General features: G+C 40.0%; 1 protein-coding gene across 1 annotated transcript in view; it reads right to left on the reverse strand.

The window, feature by feature from the left end:
* The window catches only part of MDN1 (midasin AAA ATPase 1), a 173,798-nt gene that overhangs the window by 144,592 nt on the left and 5,498 nt on the right, over positions 1 to 23,708 (reverse strand). Inside the window, exons 2-9 of the mRNA XM_042939361.1 lie at positions 20,124 to 20,350; positions 14,142 to 14,366; positions 13,526 to 13,633; positions 13,253 to 13,445; positions 10,486 to 10,728; positions 10,113 to 10,244; positions 7,317 to 7,420; positions 3,566 to 3,680 (exon numbers count right to left, since the gene is read on the reverse strand). Coding sequence (XP_042795295.1) covers positions 3,566 to 3,680; positions 7,317 to 7,420; positions 10,113 to 10,244; positions 10,486 to 10,728; positions 13,253 to 13,445; positions 13,526 to 13,633; positions 14,142 to 14,366; positions 20,124 to 20,350 — 1,347 coding nt within the window. The remainder of the gene's footprint in view (positions 1 to 3,565; positions 3,681 to 7,316; positions 7,421 to 10,112; positions 10,245 to 10,485; positions 10,729 to 13,252; positions 13,446 to 13,525; positions 13,634 to 14,141; positions 14,367 to 20,123; positions 20,351 to 23,708) is intronic.

Raw genomic sequence — 23,708 nt, forward strand, 5'->3', positions numbered from 1 at the left:
GTCGCCCTCAAAGACCACAACTTTTTTCCTAGCCAAACGCAGTTATCTGACAACCTCACCATTTACACAACCTAGGGTGTAGAAGCCAGATGGTAAAAGGGTGTCCAAGCAACATATACATCCAAGTCCTAGGAACTGACTCACTGAAAAATCCTGCAAGTACTACTTACTCTAATTTTTAACTTTATTTTGAGAGATAGAAATATCGTGAGTTGGGGAGGGGCAGAGAGAGAGGAAGGAGAGAGAATCCCATGCAGGCTCCATGCTGCCAGCACAGAACCAAATGTGGGGCTCAACTCACTAAGCGGTGAGATCATGACCTGAGCCGCAACCAAGAGTCAGACAGAGGCTCAACTGACTGAGCCACCAAGGCGCCCCAATACTTACTCTGATTTTAAACAAAATTCTAGTAAGGTTTGTTATGTCATTTCTCAGCAGATGCAATCAGAAGCAGTTAATAGGAAAAGAGAAACTAAGTGTGTAAAACCAAACCACAGTAAAACGATTAATGTTAAGTACTGATAAAAAGCAATCGATCTTTAAAAAGCAAACAACAGGGGCACCTGGGTGGCTCAGTCGGCTGGGCATCCGACTGTCCAACTCTTGGTTTCAGCTCAGGTTATGATCTCGCAGTTCGTGGATTCAAGGCCCTCCTCCAGCTCTATACTGACAGCACAGTGCCTGCTTGGGATGCTCTCTCTCCCTTTCTCTCTGCCCCTCCCCTGCTTGCACGTGTGCACTCTCTCTGTCTCTCTCGAAATACATAAATAAACTTAAAAAAAAACAACTTTAAAACAAATAAAATTAAAATTTAAAAAAGCAAACAACAGAAATTAAAAGGCAAAAGATGTAGTCCTATTCACTTCAATAACTATTGAAAATTTTCTGCAGAATGATAATTAGTGCTCATGATATTGGTTCCAAGGTTTTATGATATGGACTTATTCAGGCAAGTCTATTTTAAAAGGAAGGGAAATATGTATATATTAGAAATACTGTCATCCAGGGGCACCAGGCTGGCTAAGTTAGTAGAACATGTGGCACTTGATCTTGGGGTCATCAGTTCCCACATCAGGTGTATAGTTAATACAAAAAAAAATTTTTAAAGAAAAGAAATATTGTCATCCAATACATTTAAGTTACCTTGAAGGTATATTGTCATTCCAATTTGTATATGAAAGATGCACTTACTCTGTATATGTAATACACACATATTTACAAAGATAAAGAACTAAAACCTTTTAACAAATGTCATCTGAAGTGGCAGATCTCATAGATTTTACTTCTTCATGTTGTTTTATTGAAGGATTTTACAACAAATATTGCTGAAAACATTGAATATGGATTAAAAATTAAAACAGAAAAATAACAAAATCAATAAATTCAGTTAAATGGATACACGCACAGGTTTTTTAAATACAGAATATAAATTTTTGTGTAGGGATGGAACATTTATAAAATTGGTCATATATATTCATGACCTTGGTCACCACAAAATATAGACTATTTTCATCACCCCTTAAACAAAAAGTTCCCTCATGTCGCTTCTGCAGTCAGTCCCTTCCCCCACACCCCTGCCTGTGGGAATCAGGAATGAGAATCCAATCCCTATGGTTCTGCTTTCAAGTCTGTCACATACATGTAATCATATAGGATGGAGCGTGTAGTTTGGTTTCTCTTACTCAGCTATTGTTTTTGAGATTCATCTAAACACCACTTCATGTATCACTAGTTTAATCCTTTTTACCGCTGAGTAGTAATTCCATTATATAAGTGTGTAAATAGTTAATTTTTAAAATATAATTTGTTATTTCAGCAGGACATCAAAGACAGCCTTCTAAGCATAAAATGAGTGGGGGTGACAGCAATAGAAATGCAATTCCTTGTACTTCCCATGAGGTCAGCATAGGAGATTACTGTATTTTCTAACTAATATACACAAGTGTTTTCGCCACCAGTCACTTATTCAGGTGAGTAAGAATTTATTAGTAAGTCCAGAAGTTTAAAAATAACAAGTGAGCCTCTCAAGGTCAACTATTTAAATATGATATACTTCATATAAGTGATGAGGTGAATGCTCCTATGGTACGTCCTGTGAACAGAATGACTCACAGCTGTTCATGACAGAAATGGAAAGATGAGCTTTGGCTTTTACTTTAAGTAAAGAAAACAAGTGAAAAAAAAATAAAGTAGCTGTAAATGTTGTTCTGATCCTTTCAATCCCCAAAAAAAATCACACCTAAATGAGAACTTCAGACTCCTTTTTAAAGAACAGATGGCAATTTAGGAATGAAAACTAAACATTCAAAGGTCTACAACTGCAAAAGAAAAGAGCTGCATGATAACAGAGTAATACATCAAACAATTACAAACGGCCAGGCATAGTGGATGCTGGGGACACTGGAGGGGCTACTGTTGCAGGCAGCAAAATGGGGAAAGACATACACAGAAATAAGACACCTGGGAACCAGAGTGAGATAAGAAATTCACAAGTCCAAAACAGGCTGCAGGGTTATAAAAAAAAAAAAAATCACACTGGCAAGAGAAGGCTTCTGAGAGATTGCACGATCAAGCCTTCTCCAGTAATATGGTGAAGTAGATACCGCCCTGAAAAACCCCCTCTGCTAATAAACAACTAAAATATTTGATAACGTTGTCTTGTCACTTATTTAAATAAAAACTTATACCAAGAGTAAAGCATCCTTCCCATGCCTGAATGATCACTGACAATGCATTTCTCTAAGATGAAGCATTGCAGATTAGGAAGCTTTCCAAATGAGGGAGTAGATACAAAGGGAAAATGAGAGGTTAGCAGGGTGAGGAGAGGTATACCTCATAATGATTAAGGATAACCAGCAAAAACTAAAGTGAATCAATGTGGAAAATAAAAAATTAATAATTTATCTCAATTTTCAGTAATACCCGGAACACAATGTACACTAAGTTGCTGGGTGTTAAAGACATTAGTTACAAAACAACTCAGTAAACAAACAAAAAAAGTTCTTTGGAAACAACGGAGAAAACTTAAATACAGTCTGAGAATTATATGGTAATGAGGATGGGGCACCTGGGTGGCTCAGTCAGTTGAGTGTCTGACTCTTGATCTCAGCTCAGGTCATGATTTCACAGTTCGTGGGTTTGAGCCCTACTTTAGGCTCTACACTAACAGTGAGGAACCTGCTTGAGATTCTCTCCCTCTCTCTCTGTCCATCGCCTGCTCATGCTTGCACACATGCACTCTCTCTCAAAATAAATAAATAAACCTTAAAAAAAAATGGTACTGAGGAATTACTGTTCATTTTATAGAGTATAATAAAGTTATTGTGATTACACATGAAAATGCATTTAAGTTTTTAGAGATGCATAAGTATGAAACGTTTGCTTTCCAATATATTCGCAAATAAATACCAGATGAAGTTAGTACAGTAAAATGTTAGCACATTAACTATTAATGAGTATTTTGGTGATTCATTACACCATTTCCTCTATTTACATGTATATCTGGAACTTTTAACAATAAAAACTAAAGAAAAGCATCTGTACTTTCTCACTAATAACTACATACCTCATTCAGTTCTTTCTTATCCATGTTATCCATGTGAATTTTGGTCCAATATTTGTCTAGCAGAGCAGCATGACTATTTAGAGGTCGATACCAATTTCCTCCACAGCTCAAGAGTCTGTATTTCAAAATAAAAAAAAAATTACACAAAATTCCCAATTTTAATCTTTTTTTTTTTTTTAAACTTTTATTTATTTTTGAGACAGAGAGAGAGAGAGCATGAATGGGGGAGGGTCAGAGAGAGAGGGAGACACAGAATCTGAAACAGGCTCCAGGCTCTGAGCAGTCAGCACAGAGCCCGACGCGGGGCTTGAACTCACGGACCGTGAGATCATGACCTGAGCCGAAGTTGGACGCTCAACCGACTGAGCCACCCAGGCGCCCCCCCCATTTTAATCTTTAATTATGCCTCTAGTTGCCCTTGCTAGACAATATCTCATATATGAATAATACTCACAACCCCTTCTGGTGCCAGATACTAGTATGTTGGGCTCATAGGGCAGAAGACAAATGAAAGGCTGCCAATTGACCCAAGTCTGACTCTTTTCCTAAGGGGGTACAATAGAGCTTTAACCAAGTTATTTTCTTAATCTATATATTTTATTTTTTTCTTCTAAATATGATATATTGTCAAGTCAGCTAAATACAGTACACACGGTGTACTCTTGGTTTCGGGAGTAGATTCCCATGATTCATCACTTATATACAACACCCAGTGCTCATCCCAACAAGTGCCCTCCTCAATGCCCATCACCCTTTTTTCCCTTCCCTCCTGCCACCTCCCCATCCACCCTGTTTGTTCTCTGTATTTAAGAGTCTCTTATGGTTTGCCTCCCTCCCTCTCTGTTTGAAACTATCTTTTCCCCTTCCCTTCCCCCATAGTCTTCTGTTGAATTTCTCAAATTCCACGAGTGAAAACATGTATCTGTGTTTCTCTGACTGACTTATTTCATTTAGCATAATACTCTCCAGTTCCAGCCACGTTGTTGCAAATGGCAGAAATTCATTCTTGTCATTGCCAAGTAGTATTCCATTGTATATACAAACCGCAACTTCTTTATTCATTCATCAGTTGATGGACATTTGGGCTCTTTCCAGAATTTGGCTATTGTTGATGGCACTGCTATAAACATTGGGGTACATGTGCCCCTGTGAATCAGCACTCCTCTATCCTTTGGATAAATCCAAAGTGCTATTGCTGGGTTGTAGGGTAATTCTATTTTTAATTTTTTGAGGAAACTCCACACTGTTTTCCAAAGCAGCTGCACCAGTTTGCATTCCCAAAACCAGTGTAAGAGGTTTCCCGTTTCTCCACGTCACCGCCAGCATGTTGTTTCCTGAGTTGTTAATTTTAGACACTGACTGCTGTGAGGTGGTAGCTCAATGTTAATCAAGTCATTTTCTAATCACTGCAAATGATTTTATCAGGTGTTTTGATATTTTTTTAATTAAAAAAAATTTTTTAGTGTTTATTTATTTTGAGAGAGATAGACTACAAGTGAGGAGGGGCAGAGAGAGAGGAAGCCACAGAATCCAGAGCAGGCTCCAGGCTCCGAGCTGTCAGCACAGTGCACAACGCTGGGCTCCAACTCACAAACCGTAAGATCATGCATGACCTAAGCGGAAGTCAGTCACTTAACTGACTGAGCCGCCCAGGTGCCCCATCAGGTATTTTAATACACATTTCTCTTCCTTAAGACATAACTTCAGGAAAGAGAAAACATAATCCAAGGCCGCTAGCATTAAAAGTAAGTTCACTGCTGGGGCACCTGGGTGGCTCAGTTGGTTAAGCATCTGACTTTGGCTCAGGTCATGATCTCACAGTTCAGGGGTTGGAGCCCTGCAGTGGGCTCTGTGCTGACAGCTCAGAACCTGGCACCTGCTTCAACTTCTGTGTCTCCCTCTCTCTCTGTCCCTCCCCCACTTGCGCTCTGTCTCTCAAAAATGAATAAACATTAAAAAAAAATAAAGTTCACTGCTTATTACCAAAAGCTACTATACCAAAATTATTAAAACTTTCAAGAAGGAATATTCATTAAACACAGACTCTGGCCAAGCCACAAGCCTACACCCAGGCCATTTCACATAATCCTCACAACTTCCTAAGGAGATGGTACCCTACTTTTCTTCTAACGCATAAAGGAGGATGGGGCACCTGGGTAGCTCAGTCGGTTGAGTGTCCAACTTCGGCTCAGGTCATGATCTCACAGTTCATGAGTTCAAGCCTTGCATCAGGCTCTGTGCTGATGGCTCAGAGCCTGGAGACTGTTTTGGATTCTGTCTCTCTCTCTCTCTCCCTCTCTCTCTCTCTCTCTCTCTCGCTCTCTGTCCTTCCCTGGCTCTGTCTCTCTCTCAAAAATAAACATTAAAAAAAAATTTTTTTAAGAAGAGGCGGCAAGGTCCTTTGATCACTCAACTATGACTGTAAATGGAAGAGCCAACAACTGCATTCAAGTCTGTCTGACACCTTTCTATGATGTCCCAGGACTTTCTGAGACATGAACATAGCAGGAAAGAACTTCACTGTTTCTATGAATGAAACCAGGGTTTATTTAGGAAAAAAAAAGCAAGGCCTAGCAAAGTGCTCCTTGAAAACCTTTAGGTTAACTCCACCCTCCGTCTGTAAATGTTCACTGAGGCAAACACTAATTTAACCACCACTAAAATACAATGTGACATTAGTGTCATTCTTGGGCAGTTTAAGACCATGGGAAAGCTGTAAAGACACAGACTAGCAGTAGGAAATAAACCACTACATCCATGTTGTTATAAAAGATAGACAAGAACATATACTAAATTCGTTTAGGTTTTATTCCTTTGTTGATGCTTATGTTCAATTTTTTCACTGGTTAAAATTTACAGGTCATCATCATCACCATCATCGTGGCTAGCCATTAGTTGGGCACTTATTATGTGAGAAGTCTTTAACATAAGTTATTTCATTTAATCTTTACCACCTACACCAAGTCATAAAGTAGGTATTATTAGCCCCATCATTATCAGACAGGCAAGATACACACAAGTACAAAATGTAGTGTCAGGACTCAAACCTAGGGCTGTCTGACAACAGTTCCACTGGTGATTATTTCTGAAAACATGAAACAAGGTGTAGTTTTAAAAAACTGGATATTTTTAAGTGGGGGGAAAAAAACCCCTCTCATTTTCTGATTTAATTATCTCTATTTAAAATAGGAATAAAGGGGCACCTAGCTGGCTCAGTCAGTACAATATGCAATTCTTGATCTGCAGGTTGTGAGTTCAAGCCCCATGTTGGGCACGGAGCCTACTTAAATTTTAAAAAGCTACAGGGGCACCTGGGTGGCTTAGTTGATTAAGCATCCAACTCTTGATTTCAGCTCAGGTCAGGATCACAGCTTGTGGGATCAAGCCCCACGTCATGCTCTGTGCTGAGTTTGCAGCCTGCTTAAGATTTTCTCTGCCACTCTCTCTCTGGCCCTCTCCCCCACTAGAGCACTCTCTTTCTCTAAAAATTAAAAACAAACAAACAAACAAACAAAAAAACCTCCAGTAATCAAAGACAAATGGTGTAAAGACAAATGAACAACGGAACAAAATAGAGAGTGCTGATATAGAATCAGGTATTTTTAAAAATAAGTAAGGAATGAAAATTGGATCTATCATCACTTGCTTAAGGTGGGCCCAGGAAACTCTATTCCAGGGATTTTGGACTCTAGTGTGGGAATGTATGAGGAAAAGCCTCCACAGTGGAAACAGAAAGGTTAATAGGACATACCTCCTAGTTGCAAAGAACTGAAATCCAGGAGCCACTTTCAGACAGTCACCTCGGCCGGGAATCAAGAGCTCTCCGTTCTCCAAGAGAGGGATCAGCACAGAAACCTAAATCACAAAACCCCACTGATAAAGCTATTAAAGAACAACAACAACAATAAACCCTTCTCTCCAAATGATGAGCACATCTGTAAAGGAAACCTTAATTCTCATAGCATGAACTGGGTCCAAAAGGCAGGTAGGAATGTCTGAGCCACCTATACTCTGACAGAATGATTTATTCATTCAACATTCACTAAGTGCCTACTATGGACTAGAAACAAGCCAGACACTAAAAATCCAGGCATGACTGAGGCTTTACAGCCGAGCATCTGATGGAATAGCCATGCAAACCACCATACAGCATGACCCCAGAGCTGAAGATAGAGGGTGGCTATGAATCAGAATGGAATGGTGTAGAAGCAGGGCAGTGAAGCCATCCCAGAGGTAATGATATTCACTCAGTCTTAAATCTGACCAAGAATTAGCCAGGTTTGGTGGGAGAGAAATGGCACAAACTAAACTCCATGTAAAAATATTCAAATGGATAAAAGTCTTTGTTCCTAAGAGTATGTCATAAAAGGATTCTGTTGTTAGGGCAGAATGTGCATATGAAGTAGTGGAAAACTACAAAACTTAGAGATAAATGACTAGGGGTCTCCTGTGCTGACTAGGATACATCAAACTTCTGGCTTGCTAACCGTGGCAGAAAAGGTTGTTCTGAGAACAAGCAGACAAGCTCCATTTTGGACATCTTGAACTTCCACCAGCTAAGGGACATTCAAGTAGATATTTCCGACAAAAAGGTGGACGAGACATATGGATCTAGGGAACATGAGTTTATACAGGAAGTTTAAAAAGAAAAACCAAAGTAAGAAGTCCAAAGAGTCCAGTCTATACAAAATGGGACTCAATGTAGAATTTTATGATGTTTATCAAATATTGGCAAAGGGAGACCAAGATAGAAACTGTCAGTTTGGTCTTGAATCAGGACCTGGTCATCAAGGAATATAATTAACTATAGGACAGGGATGGATCCCTAGGCTCCATCATGGCCTGGATGGACTATCTCTTATGTTCATCTATCTTCTTTGGCTCTAATTCCACAATCCATAATCCTAATGACTTCCCAGGTACCCTGGTATCTAAAAAACATGCCAGGGAAGACAGCACTAGAAAATGAAAAGCCTTAGTTTTGGTGTGGAGAGGAGGAAAAAAAAAAATGAAGAAGAAAACAGAAAAGAAAGTGAAAACCCTCAGCAAATATTTGGCCATGTGGTTTATATTTCAGTTGTATTATTAAGTCTCATTTGTAGGAGTCAGCCTTAGCTCTGAGCTTATTAAGAAAACTAAGTTTCCGGTCCTATAAAACTGAGCATTAAGACCTTAGAACATGGTATGTCAATGAGACTCAAGAAACAAAACAAAAAACAAAACAAAACAAAACAAAACAAAAGGGAGAGAGAGAGACAGAGACCCTAGAACATGGTAACCATATTATGAGGCCCTACCTGGGCCAGTAATTCCATTACATCTTTACTTCATCAGACTGTAAAATCATCGCAATACACATATATTTATAGCTACTCCTTCCCCTTCATATTTTCCTAAACCTACACATACAAACACACACACACTCTCACGTTATTCTCCTATCCAAAAGGTACTTTAGGGTTCATGATTTAAAAAAAAAAAAAAAAAAAAAAAAATTAAAACCAATCTCAGGAAAATGTGCCCAAGGAAGAATTTTTCATTCTGCAATACATTTTTTTGTCATACTTTACAAAATATAGAGGAAACATGGACTGCCTGCATAGCTATTTTGATACACATAGAAAAGTAATCTTTAAAAAATAAAAATATACGTCCAGTAGATTTTCCTTAATGAAACCAAAACAAGATACTCTTGTTACATCATCTCTTCTTCATCTGTCCTCAGCCCACTGCTCTATGGATGCCATAGCTAGGAAGTAGGGTCTCAAAGTTCTCAGTGTATCTGTAACATTGGTAAGATGTTTCCCACAAGGCCTATTCTTGGAAAGGTTATGAAACTAGTCACATAATTTAACTAAAGGAGGAAAAAACTACAGTGAAATTGGTCACATATCCGATTATAGTAGTTTCCCCTATCCACACAGTGTATGTTTCAACACCCCTGGTGGATGTTTGAAATTGTGGATAATACAGATCCCTATTTACAGTATACTTTTTCTTACAGAAACATACCTATGATAAAGTTTAACATAAACTGGCAAGGTAAGAGATTAACAACAATAACTAACAGTAAAATAGAGTAATTCTAACAATATACTATAAAAAAGATATGTGAATGGAGTCTCTCTTTCTCAAAGTATCTTATTGTACTGTACTTACCCTTCTTGTGGAGATGAAAGATGATAAAATGCCTAGGTAACAGTGAGGTGAATGACCGAGGCACTGTGACATAGCGTCAGGCTACTACTAACCTTCTGAAGACACAGGAGGAGAATCACTTGCTTCAGGACCGTGGGTAACCACAGGTAACTGAACGGCAGATAAGGGGGGACTACTCTACTGAATGAAACAGCACCAGTGGAATTTTATCAATTTTCTATCAAAAAAGAGACAAGCCAAGTAATCCTACCTCAAACCAGGTTAGGTAGGCAACCATGAATGAGCTTCTTGCAAAACATACCATCTCAAATCAAACACCTCGCAGAATCACTATTAACCAAATGCTCTTCAAAGGTAGAATCAGCAAATAATTAGTGAGATGACATACCACATCTAAAGGGGCATAGTCAATATCTTCCAGAAGGATCCAGTGTCCCTTTGTGGCTGCCTGTGTCAGGGTACCAGGTTGCCACACAAACTCTCCCGGGACATCTGTGCAGCGATACATTCCCAACAGCATCTACAGGAAGAGGTTAAAGTAATTACTGACACCACACATCTGAGATACCAATTGCTATAACCTTTGACTAATGGTTAAACTTCTATACAGAAATAAGCAGGCACTTGAGGTTTTTACAGCTTGGTCCCATCAGTTATGAAGAAGACCAAGGACTATTCTCACATCCCTTAGCAAAAACAATACTTTAATGCAAACATTTATAAGCATGCTAATCCACCAAAACCTGCCATTTCTTAATTACCTTACTGTCGGTCTGATCTCCAAGCTGAACTTTAAGAAGCTGAGGGGGCTTCCTTCTACCCGTCATTGCACCTAAGTATTCAACTAAGGAAGTTTTGCCACATCCTATCGGTCCTTCCAACAACACAGCATTCTGAGAAGCCACTGCCATAGCCAGCGTCTGAAGATTTTTGCAGATTGAATCAACCAGCACATAAGACCTAAAGGCCAGCTCCTGTTCACGAGAAGAACTTCTGTTACTAGCCTAAGGAGGCAAGTGAAAAATAAAAGGCATGTCAACAGTCTTTCCTCCAAAGGGTACACATTAGTTTCTACAACAATGCTTCCACTGACCTTTACATAAACCTCTAAATTACTAGTATCAGAACTATAGTAACCGTAGGTAGGTTATCCAAAATAGGATCTTTTTCCTCCTGGCACAAATTTGCTAACAAATTTAAGGAAAGTCTCCCAAAGTTTAAGAAGTCAAAAAAGTTGACACATGAGGGATGGGGGCAAACCTAATCTCATGAAGAGATTTTTATTTGTTTTCCTTCCTCTCGCCACATTCTAAGATTTCGTTATCTAAGATCAAGAATGTAAACAATAGGGGCGCCTGGGTGGCTCAGTCGGTTAAGCGGCCCATTTCAGCTCAGGTCATGATCTCGTGGTCCATGAGTTCGAGCCCCGCGTCGGGCTCTGTGCTGACAGCTCAGAGCCTGGAGCCTGTTTCAGATTCTGTGTCTCCCTCTCTCTGACCCTCCCCCGTTCATGCTCCGTCTCTGTCTCAAAAAATAAATAAATGTTAAAAAAAAAAATTAAAAAAAAAAAAAGAATGTAAACAATAGGGGTGCATGGCGGGCTCAGTCAGTAACAGTATGTGTCTTGGTCTCAAGCTGCATGTTGGGCATGGAGCCTACTTAAAAAAAAAAAAAAAAAAAAAAGAATGCACACAACTATTTACAAATCAGGGAAATCAAATCAGGGAAGTATGAACACTAAAACGATGTTTTGTATTATAAAATTGTTACATTTTTTTCAGGTGTAATAAAGAATAATGGCTTTTTTAAAGTTCTTTTCCTTTATACACATTGAAATATTTAGGCACGAAATGATGTGACATCTGAAAGTTGCTTCAAAATAAGATGGTGTGGGGAGAGTATGCAGCAGTATAAATGAAAGATAATTAACCATAAATTTATAATTACTGAAGCCAAGTGATGGGTACATGGGGATTCATCACACTACTTTTTCTACTTTGGAATATGTTTGATATTTTCCATAACAAAATGTGAAAATGTGAAAAATAATAACTGCTCCCAATATGTTTAATGGATAGAGTTTCAGCTTTGCAAGATGAAAAAGTTCTGGAGTTTATTCACACAACAATGTGAATATATTTACCACTGAAGTGCATACTTAAAAATGTTTAAGATGGTTGGGGCGCCTGGCTGGCTCAGACAGTAGAGCATATGACTCTCGATCTCAGGGTTGTGAGTTCAAGCCTCAGGGTGGGGATAGAGTTTACTTATTAAAAAAAAGTTTAAGATGGTAAATGTTGTATTTTACTGCATTAAAAAGAATTTCAAATAATAATGTACCTAATATAATATAGGAAAAAAGATCTCTTGGAAAAGTGGAATTTTAAGAACTTTTAAGGAATAGTAACTTCTCAAACATGGCTAGTCTCCTATAGATATGTGAAGACAAAATGAGATTCAGGGCCGAAGTTCCTGAGCTCTCTGCAGAGCTGTTACTCTCAGCAACTTAGCAGGGAGGTTGGGCCATAGCACCATTCTGTACTTCTGCCCCAGTGCCTAGCCACTGGTACTCAACATCAAACCTACCACAACTAGAATCTTTCCCTATGTTAAAATTCTAATGCTCCAAACCTTATCTATATTAGAAAAATGGTTAGGGTTTGGGGGATCTTAGTGACTAGAGGGAAACACAAGGGCTTGCGGAAGCGCTGGTGTCCTAGTGCTAGGTACGTAGATATATTCAGTTTATGAATAATCATTGAGCTGTACATTTAAGATGTGCATTTTTAAAATGCATATTATGCTTTTTTTTTTTAAAACTGTACTACCTAATGGATAAACCAATGGTTCAAGGAATGACCCAGGTCTTCTTCCAAAAAGAAAACTGGGTGAACCTGACCATCACACAAAGTGACAACTAACTAAAAACTGGCTGTGAATAGCTTCAGATTACAGAGCTAGATTTTGATCTACAAGCTTTTCCAAAGTGTGGGTCTGGAGCCATATTGTTGGAAAGAAGCTCATTTCATATGACAGGGGGAAAGCTCACTACAGTTACTAGTCTCCTACCTAACAAGCAAAAAGAATATTCTGAAAAAAAGAGGTTGCTGGGAGTTATACCTGGGCCTGGCACCGTCTCTACAAAGGGCAGCCCATGGGTCTCCAGGCCAGTCATTCTACCTTTGTTTTACATAAATATGGTATCACAACATGCGCTACCCAACCTCACAGAGTTACTGTAGCAAGTAAATAAGAGAGTATATGGAAGTGCTTTGCTAACGTTAAAAGCATCACATCGACATCATTAGACTTTCTAATTTAACATCAAACAGAGACAAAGAAACTATCAGAGAAGAGGACCCTGGGTAAATTTTCCTTAATCTGTTCTGAATAGTTCTGTACATGGAACAGCAATTTGGAAAACTCAACTCGGCTCACACCTATAACACACAGTCCAGCCAAGGAAAAAAGCACACTCAATGTTTAAGAGGGGAGAAGAGGACACACATCCCACTAATGCCAATATACCTGCTCTCCAGGGGCTGGTGGCTGCCCAGGCAGCACCACGCCACAGACAGCAGTCACCCTGGCAGAGAGATCAGCTGAAACAAGATGGCCCTGTAAGTACTGCAGCTCTTTCTCCTTACGCCAAAGGGAGGCTTCTGGATTAGCCAAAACCAAGGCCTTCTCCAAGTCCTGCAGCTGGGCCTCTTCTAATAACCTGAGGAAAATGAGTATCTCATTAGTTACTTTAATGCACAGTAAAGCTACATCAAGATCTCCAGGAATCCTCCTTCTTACCTTAACCTGAAATGGATCAGTTCCTCACTATTAAAAATCTTCTTAAGGAATGATAACTTGTGCTCTTCATTCATACAGGTGACCAAAGCAAGACAATTGGCTGTGTACCTGGAGAAAACCAAAGTATACATAAACTTAGGAAAAGCAATTGATTCTCAAGAAAAAAGAAAATTTTCTCGCCAACTAAACATTAGAAAAGGGAATCTTAGGAGCGCCTGGCTGGCTTAGTGGGTAGAGCATGCAACTCTTGATTTCAGGGTTCTAAGTTCGAGCCCCATGTTGGGTGTAGAGATTACTAAAAACTTAGAAAAACTTTAAAAAGAAAAAAAGGAAATCTTATAGAATTAATACATTTCAATACATTTGAGAGTAGAAAATACAAATCAAGTATGATGAATTCACCTGACAGAACTTGAAAAAGGTAGAACTCCATTAAGTATCCTCTCATTTGCCACTGAGGAGATGCATGATTAAGGAAAGGGACAAGGAACCCAAAAGGCACCAGAACAAAAACAACACATTTTACATAGCTTCCTTTCCTGCCTCATCACAGAACTCTACACTCCTTATACCACCCCCACACTTGAAGCACCAGAAAATTCCAGGAGCTACACACCAGCGGACCAAGGTGTCATGGCTTCTGAGGAGAGGGACACACACACTCCAGTCCCAGAGCTCCCGGAACACAGACTGCTCGTTCTGCAGAAACTTGTAAGCTGCTTCCATTAGGTCCCGGAGCTTCATCCGCCTGCGCCCATAGCGGACTGGATTAGCATCTGAACTCTCTAGGAAGAGTCTCTGGAAGACTGGAGAAGTGTCCTTGAAATACCTCAGGGCAAACCTTCAGAAAAAGAAATTTTTTTCATTTGTTGGTGAGGATTTCAAAGTATGCTTTTCCACTTTGAGACAGGCCAGCAGAATACAACAGGAATTTCCAAGGGTCTGAGAATAAAGAGACAAATAGTGAAGCTACCCAATCCTAAGACTGTATCCTGTTCAAATTCAGGAACCAGGACAATGGCATGAGATGTCTAAGAGAATACAAAACCATAGGTACTTATTGCAAGTGTTTTCCACTGAAAATGCACTAGTTTTCAATAAACATTTATTGACCTCTCACTAGAAGCCAGATGCTGTTAAGTTCCAGGAGTACAAAACCAAGGAGATACTTTCCTTGAGGAGCTTGCTATCTACCAAGGAAGACAGTCGCTTACAGAAACAAGAGGCACAAAGAAAAAAAGATTCAGCTAAACCAACAGGGCTGGGGCAGGGGGGTGGGGGGGGAGTCAAGAAGAGATGCTTTGGTTGCATCTGAAGATGAGAACAGATTTCTGTGGAACACAAAAGGAAGGCAGTAAAACTGGAAAAGATGGACAAAAAGATGGAAGGAAGTTCTTTATACATTCTGGATATTAATCCCCTAATGGATAGGTGACTTGGAAATATTTTCTCCCAATCTGTACATTGTCTCTTCATTCTTGTTTCCTTGGCTGTGCTGAAGCTTTTTAGTTTGATATCCCATTCGTCTATTTTTGTTTTAGTTGCTTGTGCTTTTGGTTTCATCCAAAAAAAATCACTGTGAAATCTAGTATTAGGAAGCAATCTCTTCCATCAGCCTGTTCCAGAGTTGCAACCTTTTACAATAACTTAGTGAACTAGTGGTCAGTAACAGAATCTTCAGGAGCCCACTGGGAATGCGACAAGAGCAGCTGCAGGGGCCATTCGAATCTGCTTTCCAGAGCAACTTGCACTGAAGCACCAGGGAAACATACCCCACATCGCTGGCTCAATAAATCCCCAAACATAAAACTGTTATGAGAGGGAGAGAGAATGAGAACTCAGGAGATGGGTGGGAAGGCTTAGACTTCCACAAGCAATCCGGGCAAACAGAAACAGAGGCTTGGTAAGTTAACACTCACAATATTCTGAAGAAGACTGGACAAATGGGACTTAGAAGATTCATCTGTGGCTCAGAAGAGACCTGGCTGGGGCGCCTGGGTGAGCCAGTCTGTTGAGCGACCAACTTTTGATTTCAGCTCAGGTCATGATCTCACAGTTTATGGGTTTGTGAGATTGAGCCTTGTGCATCAGGCTCTGTGTGGACAGTGCAGAGTCTGCTTGGGATTCTCTCTCTCCCTCTCTCTGCCCCTCCTCTACTCACACGCATATACACTACCTCTCTCAAAATAAATAAACTTAAAAAGAAAAAGAGAGAAACCTGGCAGAGTGAGAAAAAGAAAAAGAGATTTAAGAGGTAACATATCACACTGTTAATAACAGTTATCTCTAAAAAGTAGGATTTCAGGGTGCAATTCCAGGACTTCCATTTTTTGCAATTCTGTATTGTTATTATTTAAATGTATCACCTTTGAAATTAAAAACAAAAACAGGACTTTTTTTTTTCTCCACAAGGATGCTGTCAGAATAAGTACAATCATTCTTTGGGGGAGAGAGGCAGATGATGTTGGCAGCACATGTGAAACCAGCCGGCAGTAACAAACAGAGAAGCAGCAACCAAGTTGTCAACCTGACTCAGGGTTGACCTTCCTTCCTTGAGGAAGACCGGGGGAAATAAGTCGAGTGCACTGGCAATGGCCTACATCTGTGCGGCCAGTGCAAGGAAGAGAATTGTGGTCCACCATAAAAATACAAAGGGGAACTGGTCAATATTCTCTCCCAAACTTACTTAACTACAGCACCCTTTTCTCCAAAGACCCATCACTTTCAGGGAGTGCTCTAAAATTCTGATCTAAACAACAATAAAGCATCTTTAGCCAGAGAATAACATGATCAGTTTTGCCTTAGAGAATATCCAAAGATTGAGGAGAAGTTCTCTTTCCTGGAGTAAGATAGTCATAAGGCCTAAAATACAGCAAGGAATATCACCCAGTTAAACATCTAATCTTGGATGAGCCACTCGGGCAACTCATCAGTCTTTCCAGCATCCAGAAGTAAGACCTGTAGTGCAGTCCTGGCTCTGACAGAGCTATTTAGTTTACTTCTCTAAAGATTTGAAATAAGACTAATAGTGCCTTAAGATGTTACAGTATAAAGATTGAAGGGTGCTTAAATGGCTCAGTTGGAAGAACACATGACTCTAGATTTTTTTTTATTAAATTTTTTTAACATTTATTTATTTTTGAGATAGAGAGAGACAGAGCATGAATGGGGGAGGGTCAGAGAGAGAGGGACACACAGAATCCGAAATAGGCTCCAGGCTCTGAGCTGTCAGCACAGACCCGATGCAGGGCTCAAACTCACGGACCGCGAGATCATGACCTGAGCCGAAGTCGGACGCTCAACCGACTGAGCCACCCAGGCGCCCCCACATGACTCTAGATTTTGAGCTGTTAGTGTGAAGCCCGATGTGGGGCCTGAACTCACAAACTATGAGATCACGACCTGAGCTGAAACCAAGAGTCAGATGCTTAACTGACCGAGCCACCCAGGTGCCCCAAAAAGTAAAATCTTTGGGGGAAAAACAAAACAAAAAAAAGAACTTGGAAACCTAATATGTTAGAATAGAGAAAGAATCAATACACCAGGATTGCACTCACAAAGTCCTGACAAAAAATTTGCCAAAAAGTAAAACATGTTCAAGGATTCTAGAATCAAAAACAATGAACAAACAACAACAAAATGGTAATTATGTGAAGTGAAAGATGTGTTAACTGACCTTACTGTGGCAAATATTTCACAATATATACATGTATCAAATCACTATGTTTTCTACCTTCAATTTATACAATATTATATGTCAATAAAAATATCTCAATTGAATCTCAATAAAGCTGGGCAGGGGAAGGGGGAACCCAGTAATGAACAAATAATATAAGCAAGATAAAAAAAAGAAATGTTTAAGGGGCGCCTGGGTGGCTCAGTTGGTTAAGCGTCCGACTTCGGCTCAGGTCATGATCTCACGGTTCATGGGTTCTAGCCCCGCAATCAGGCTCTGTGTTGACAGCTCAGAGCCTGGAACCTGCTTTGGATTCTATGCCTTCCTCTGTCTCTGCCCCTCCCCCGCTCATTCATTTTCTCTCTCTCTCTGTCTCTGTCAAAAAAAAAATAAATAAACATTAAAAAAATTTAAAAAAAAAAAAAAAAAAAAAAAAGAAATGTTTAAGACTACTAAAGAACCTCATGGAAGCCCCAAACACCTTGGGTTCAGAAAGAGATATGTACCAGTAAATGAAGGGCAAGCACTAGGAATCTAGGGAGCTTGACTGGGATCCTCCTTTCCAGTCTGTCTCTCTCTCTCTCTCTCTTTTTTCCTAGATCTTCATTGCCATCCTATTTCTCTTCTCTTCATTCTTTTTCTCTTCCCTCTTCCTCCACAATCTGCCACAATACAAAACTTTCTCTGATTTTCAAGAGGATAACATTCATTCTTCTTTAATGATTTTCTTGCTCCCCTTAAGTATTTGGCTAACATCTCTATTAGCATTATATTCAATTGTTTTCAAAATACAAGAACCCATTATATTTGACTTTCTTACCCCCATGATGTGGCCCCAAGAAAGGTCTTCTATATTTATCTCCTGAATGAATGACTGTCTATATTTATTCTATATTTAGAAATTCTATATTTAGAATCCTATCTAAATATATTTGGTATATCCCTAACACATTAGGTATATTTCCTCTACAGAGGAAATTTAGGGCACATGAATTAATGAGCTACAATTCTTAAAACTGAAAATCAAAATCTCATTCTACATCATCGTCTATAATTCATTTTACATCATGTATTGATTCATTTACACACAGCTCTTTTTTTTTATGGCTTGTTTTTAAGTTACTCTAGCACAAGAAACTTCATAAACTGCATTATATAATTTTTGAAATAAGGTGGGAGTGTAAATAAAATATAGTGCCTTGGCAAAATGAAAAGAAGAAAAAGTAGGGGTGTGCTCTGTGTTCACATGCATTTAATAAGAACATAAAGTGCAAAGCGGATGGGAAACCAGATGTAACTAATCCATCATTTTAATGATTCTCAAACACAATCCAGAAGCACTGTACCACAAAGGCCTAGGAGAAACGGGGGTTCAAGTACCCACACGTCAATTCTATATAGTAAGTACAGGGCAGTCAGTACACGTTATGAAATGGTACCACAGTCAAGTACATCAATGAGTACTAAGTGAGGCCACAATCTCAACCTTCAATCAACCCACAGCTTATGTTCCTAATTACCACATATAATGATGATATTTGCTGTATATCTTCTAGTTCCATTAAACTGGGCCCATTTTTCCCCCCTCCCCTTTTAGAAAAGCTCATAGAGGGGTACCTGGGTGGCTCTGTGGGTTAAGCGTCCGACTTCAGCTCAGGTCATGATCTCACGACTTGTGAGTTTGAGTCCTGCATTGGGCTCTGTGCTAACATTTCAGAGCCTAGAGCCTGGAGCCTGCTTCACACTCTGTGTCTCCCTCTCTCTCTGCCCCTCCCCCGCTCATGCTCGCTCTCTCTCGCTGGCTCTCTCTCTCTCTCTGTCTCAAAAATAAATAAACGTTAAAAAAAAAAAAAGAAAATCTCATACAAATTATGGTTTTCTGCCAAGAGTTCAGTTCTTATTCCCTTCATTCATGAACCAGATTAGAGATCATACTTCTAAGAAAGCCAAATGAAAACTAATAAATAAGGAATGGATATAAGGAATACTCTTATTAGTTGCAAAGATACTATTCAAGTTTAGAGTGAAAGTTCTTCACCTTCTCAATTAAAAAAACCCTAATACTCATTTTGCTGGCCCTTTACTCCATACTAACAGTATTTTGCTATTAATTTAAAAGACAAAGGCAGATACAGTGGTACGTGCCTGTAGCCCCCGCTGTTCAGGTGGATGAGGCAGGAGGAGGATTGCTGGGCTATAGTTCTTCACTGCAATGCACTATGCTGATCTGGTGCACAATAAGTTTGGCATCAATATGGTGACCTCTCAGAAGTAGGGGACAACAAGGTTGCCTAAGGAAGGGTGAACCAGCACAGGCTGGACACAGAGCAGATCAGAAGAGAAATACATTAGGGGTGCCTGGGTGGTTCAGTGGGTTAAGTGTCCGACTTCAGCTCAGGTCATGATCTTGCAGTTCGCGAGTTCAAGCCCCATGTCAGGCTCTGTGCTGACAGCTCGGAGCCTGGAGCCTGCTTCGGATTCTGTCTCCCTCCTTCTCTGCCCCTCGCCTGCTTGAGCTCTGTCTCTCCCTCTCTCTCAAAAATAAATAAAGATTAAAAAACATTTTTTTTTTAAAGAGAAATACATTAGAATCCAGTTCTAATATAACTTCTCACAAAACTGCTTTGGACAGATTCTAGAAAGTTAGAAAGGACACCATAGCTCTTCTAACGTCACCCTTCAGCTACTCCAGCAAGCAGCCATCTGAAATGGATGCTATAAGAGCCTCAGATGAAACTCTTTTTAAATCTGCCTCATCTCACCAGATGATATAATTCTTGAAGCCAAAGAACACGTACCACTTATCTTCCTTCTTTCTTGTATTTCTTCTCTTCCCTTCTCAGCTCACACCCCTTTACTTTCCAGGAGACAGCAGGTTCTACTACCTCAAGGAGAAAAGTGAAGAATAAAATTGTTACTCACGGGAGGACGTCAGGATGGTTACAAATGAGTTTGCTCATTGACACACAGAGCCGTTCGTGTAGATCGTGGTTGATTTGGCCTCCGGCTTTAATGGCTTCAGCATTCCTTTCCAACAAATCCAAAAGAAGAGGGCGCAGCTGGCGACCAACCAGCACAGTACAGTCTTTATCCAGAAGTAATTGTGCTAAGGTGCTCAGGATACACTGGCGATCTTGAGGTGTCCACACCTGAGAGAAAGGCAAAACAATGTATCTATGTAAATGCTGCTTGTTAGCACTGCTGCAAAAGGGAAAAAGTCCTAGCTTAGAATCAAAACATCCAATTTCCACATATCATAAATGAGTTTATCTTATAAAACATAGAAAAGGGCTTTGCAATAGAAGAGTGCAGTTAATTTAATGTGAAAGGCTGTTATAAAGAAGTTTCAGTCCACTGAGGTTTGAGGAAAAGGACTGATACCTGAATTCCATGTAAAATGCTACAGTCTCATATTGCTAGTGTGCACGTGGGTCTACACAACCCCTGCTGCCGACAATGAGACAGCAGGGTTAAAATACTCACCAAGTCCAATGCTATGAGTTTATGCTAAGGCATTTCACACAAAACATTTACCTATTAAGACTGCAGCTTGAGCACAACCTAAATACCCCATGCAAAAATATAACAATTTTTTCCAAAGTTCTCTCTCAAATAAGGTCACCTTACACCTGAGCTCTTACGAAGTCTTTCAAATTATAGGGCATTCACTCATAAAAACACCTAGGGTTTTTTTGTTTTTGTTTTTGTTTTTTTTTTTTGAGAAAGAGAGAGAGAGCTCATGCACACATGTGTGAGTACACACTCAAGGGACAGAGGTAAAGGGAGAATCTTAAGCAGGCTCCATGCCCCATGTGAGGCTCCATCTCACAACCATGAAATCATGACCTGGGCCGAAATCAAGTGTTGGATGCTTAACCAAATGAGCCATGCAAGTGCTCCAAAAATTCCTAATACTTTTTTTAAAAAAAATTAATGTTTATTTATTTTTGAGACAGAGAGACAGAGCACGAGTGGGGGAGGGGCAGAGAGAGAGACACAGAATCCAAAACAGGCTTCAGGCTCTGAGCTGTCACCACAGAGCCCGATGCAGGGCTCGAACCCACGAACCGTGAGATCATGACCTGAGCCGAAGTCAGACGCCCAACCGACTGAGCCACCCAGGTGCCCCCAAAAATTCCTAATTCTGAACAAAGCACTGAGTGGGGAAAGATGTTATATTGGAACAATTTCTATCAATATTAGTCCTGCAAGGAAATTTTAACAGATTTGGTCATGATTCACAGGGGCATGCTATGAAGCCCTCTAAAGATATCATTCAAGGGGCGCCTGGGTGGCGCAGTCGGTTAAGCGTCCGACTTCAGCCAGGTCACGATCTCGCGGTCTGTGAGTTCGAGCCCCGCGTCAGGCTCTGGGCTGATGGCTCGGAGCCTGGAGCCTGTTTCAGATTCTGTGTCTCCCTCTCTCTCTGCCCCTCCCCGTTCATGCTCTGTCTCTCTCTGTCCCAAAAATAAATTAAAAAAAAAAACGTTGAAAAAAAAAAATTAAAAAAAAAAAAGATATCATTCAAAAAAGTAGATAGTAAGTGGTTATATTGTGAAGAAAAAGAAACACATCACTTAGAAAATGAATGAAAAAAAGTGCAACTGTCCTGGACATGTTATATAGAAACTTGTGAGTTGGGAAAAAAATCTCCAGAGAGAATATCACTTCATGAACCTTCTCTTGAAAAGATAATCTGGAGGGGCGCCTGGGTGGCTCAGTCGGTTAAGCGTCCGACTTCGGCTCAGGTCACGATCTCACGTTCCGTGAGCCTGGAGCCTGCTTCCAATTCTGTGTCTCCCTCTCTCTCTGCCCCTCCCCCGTTCATGCTCTGTTTCTCTCTGTCTCAAAAATAAATAAACGATAAAAAAAAAAATAAAAAAAAAAAGATAATCTGGAAAACAGGGTTAGATGAATCAGATACTAAAAATAGGAAAAGGGGTGGGTGGGGTGGCTCAGTCAATTAAGCATCGACCCTTGATTTCAGCTCAGGTTGTCTCAAGGTCAAGCCCCGAGGTCAGGCTCTGTGCTGGGTGTGGAGCCTACTTAAGATTCTCTCCACCCCTGAGGGAAATGAGGAAGGGGCGCCTGGGTGGCTCAAGGAGTTAAGCATCCGACTCTTGATATTCTTGATCTTGGCTCAGGTCTTCATCTCAGGGTCCTGAGGTCCAGCCCTACACTGGACTCCACGCTGAGTGTGGAGCCTACTTAAAAAAAAAAGAAAACAAGATACTTAGCCTTTTTTTCTTTTTTGAAGTAAGCTCTATATCCAATGTGGGACTTGAACTCATAGCCCCGAGATCAAGAGTCACATGCTCCATCAACTGAGTCGGCCGGGTACCCCTCAGTGTTTAACTTTAAAACAAGTAGTTGTACCAGTTTACACCTACCATCAATGTCTGAGACCTCTGGTTGCCACATAACTTCACCACCACATAGTATGGTCAGTTGAAATTTTAGTCATTTTAGAGAAGGGGGAATGGAATCTGGTGCTTTTATCTGAATTTCTCTGATGCCAAAGATGTTGAGAATTTTTTCAAGTGTTTAATGGCCATTTATTTATCATCTGTTGTACATTTGTTCAATCTTTTATCCATTTAATTTTTTTTTTTTTTTTTAGCATTTATTCATTTTTGAAAGACAGAGAGAGACAGAGCATGAGCAGGGGAGGGGCAGAGAAAAAGGGAGAAACAGGATCTGAAGCAGGCTCTAGACTCTGAGCTATTGGCATAGAGCCCGACATGGGGCTCGAACTCACAGACCGAGAGATCATGACATGAGCTGAAGTCAGACGGTGAACTGACTGAGCCACACAGGTGCCCCATCTTTTATCCATTTTGAAACTGGGTTGTTCACATATTAACTGTGATGCTAGCTATTAAGTTTTTGTAGATGCTCTGTATCAGCTTGAGGATGTTTTATTCTATTGCTAACTTGTTTCTGTTTTATTCCTAGCTTGTTTTTCTTGAGTGGGCTTTGGTAATTTATATTCTTCAAACACTGATTTCATAAATTGTTCATTATTAGTAACTTACCTTTTTTTAAATTTTTTTAAATGTTTGTTTATTTTTGAGAAAGAGAGACAGAATGCAAGCAGAGGAGTGGCAGAGAGAGAGGGAGACAGTCTGAAGCAAGCTCCAGGCTCCGAGCTGTCAGCACAGAGCCTAACGTGGGGCTTGAATCCACAGACCATGAGATCATGACCTGAGATGAAGTCGGGCACCCAGGTGCCCCCTCCCTCAATTTGTTTAAATCATGATTCAGTTCAAATGATTTTCTGACTCAGTGATTGTTCTTTAACCATCTTTTTTTTTTTTTTTAATCTTTAACATTTAGGGATTTTTCCCACTATCTTTTGGTTGGTTTTTTTCTCCCTTAATTTAATTCCATTGGGATCACTGAATATACCATGCATGATTTTAATTCTCCTAAATTTATTGAAACTTGTTTAATCAATCAGAATATGGTCTATCTTGGGGAATGTTCCAGATGTGCAGAATATGTATC

Source organism: Panthera leo, chromosome B2, assembly GCF_018350215.1.
Source record: "Panthera leo isolate Ple1 chromosome B2, P.leo_Ple1_pat1.1, whole genome shotgun sequence".
NCBI classification, from domain to species: domain Eukaryota; kingdom Metazoa; phylum Chordata; class Mammalia; order Carnivora; family Felidae; genus Panthera; species Panthera leo.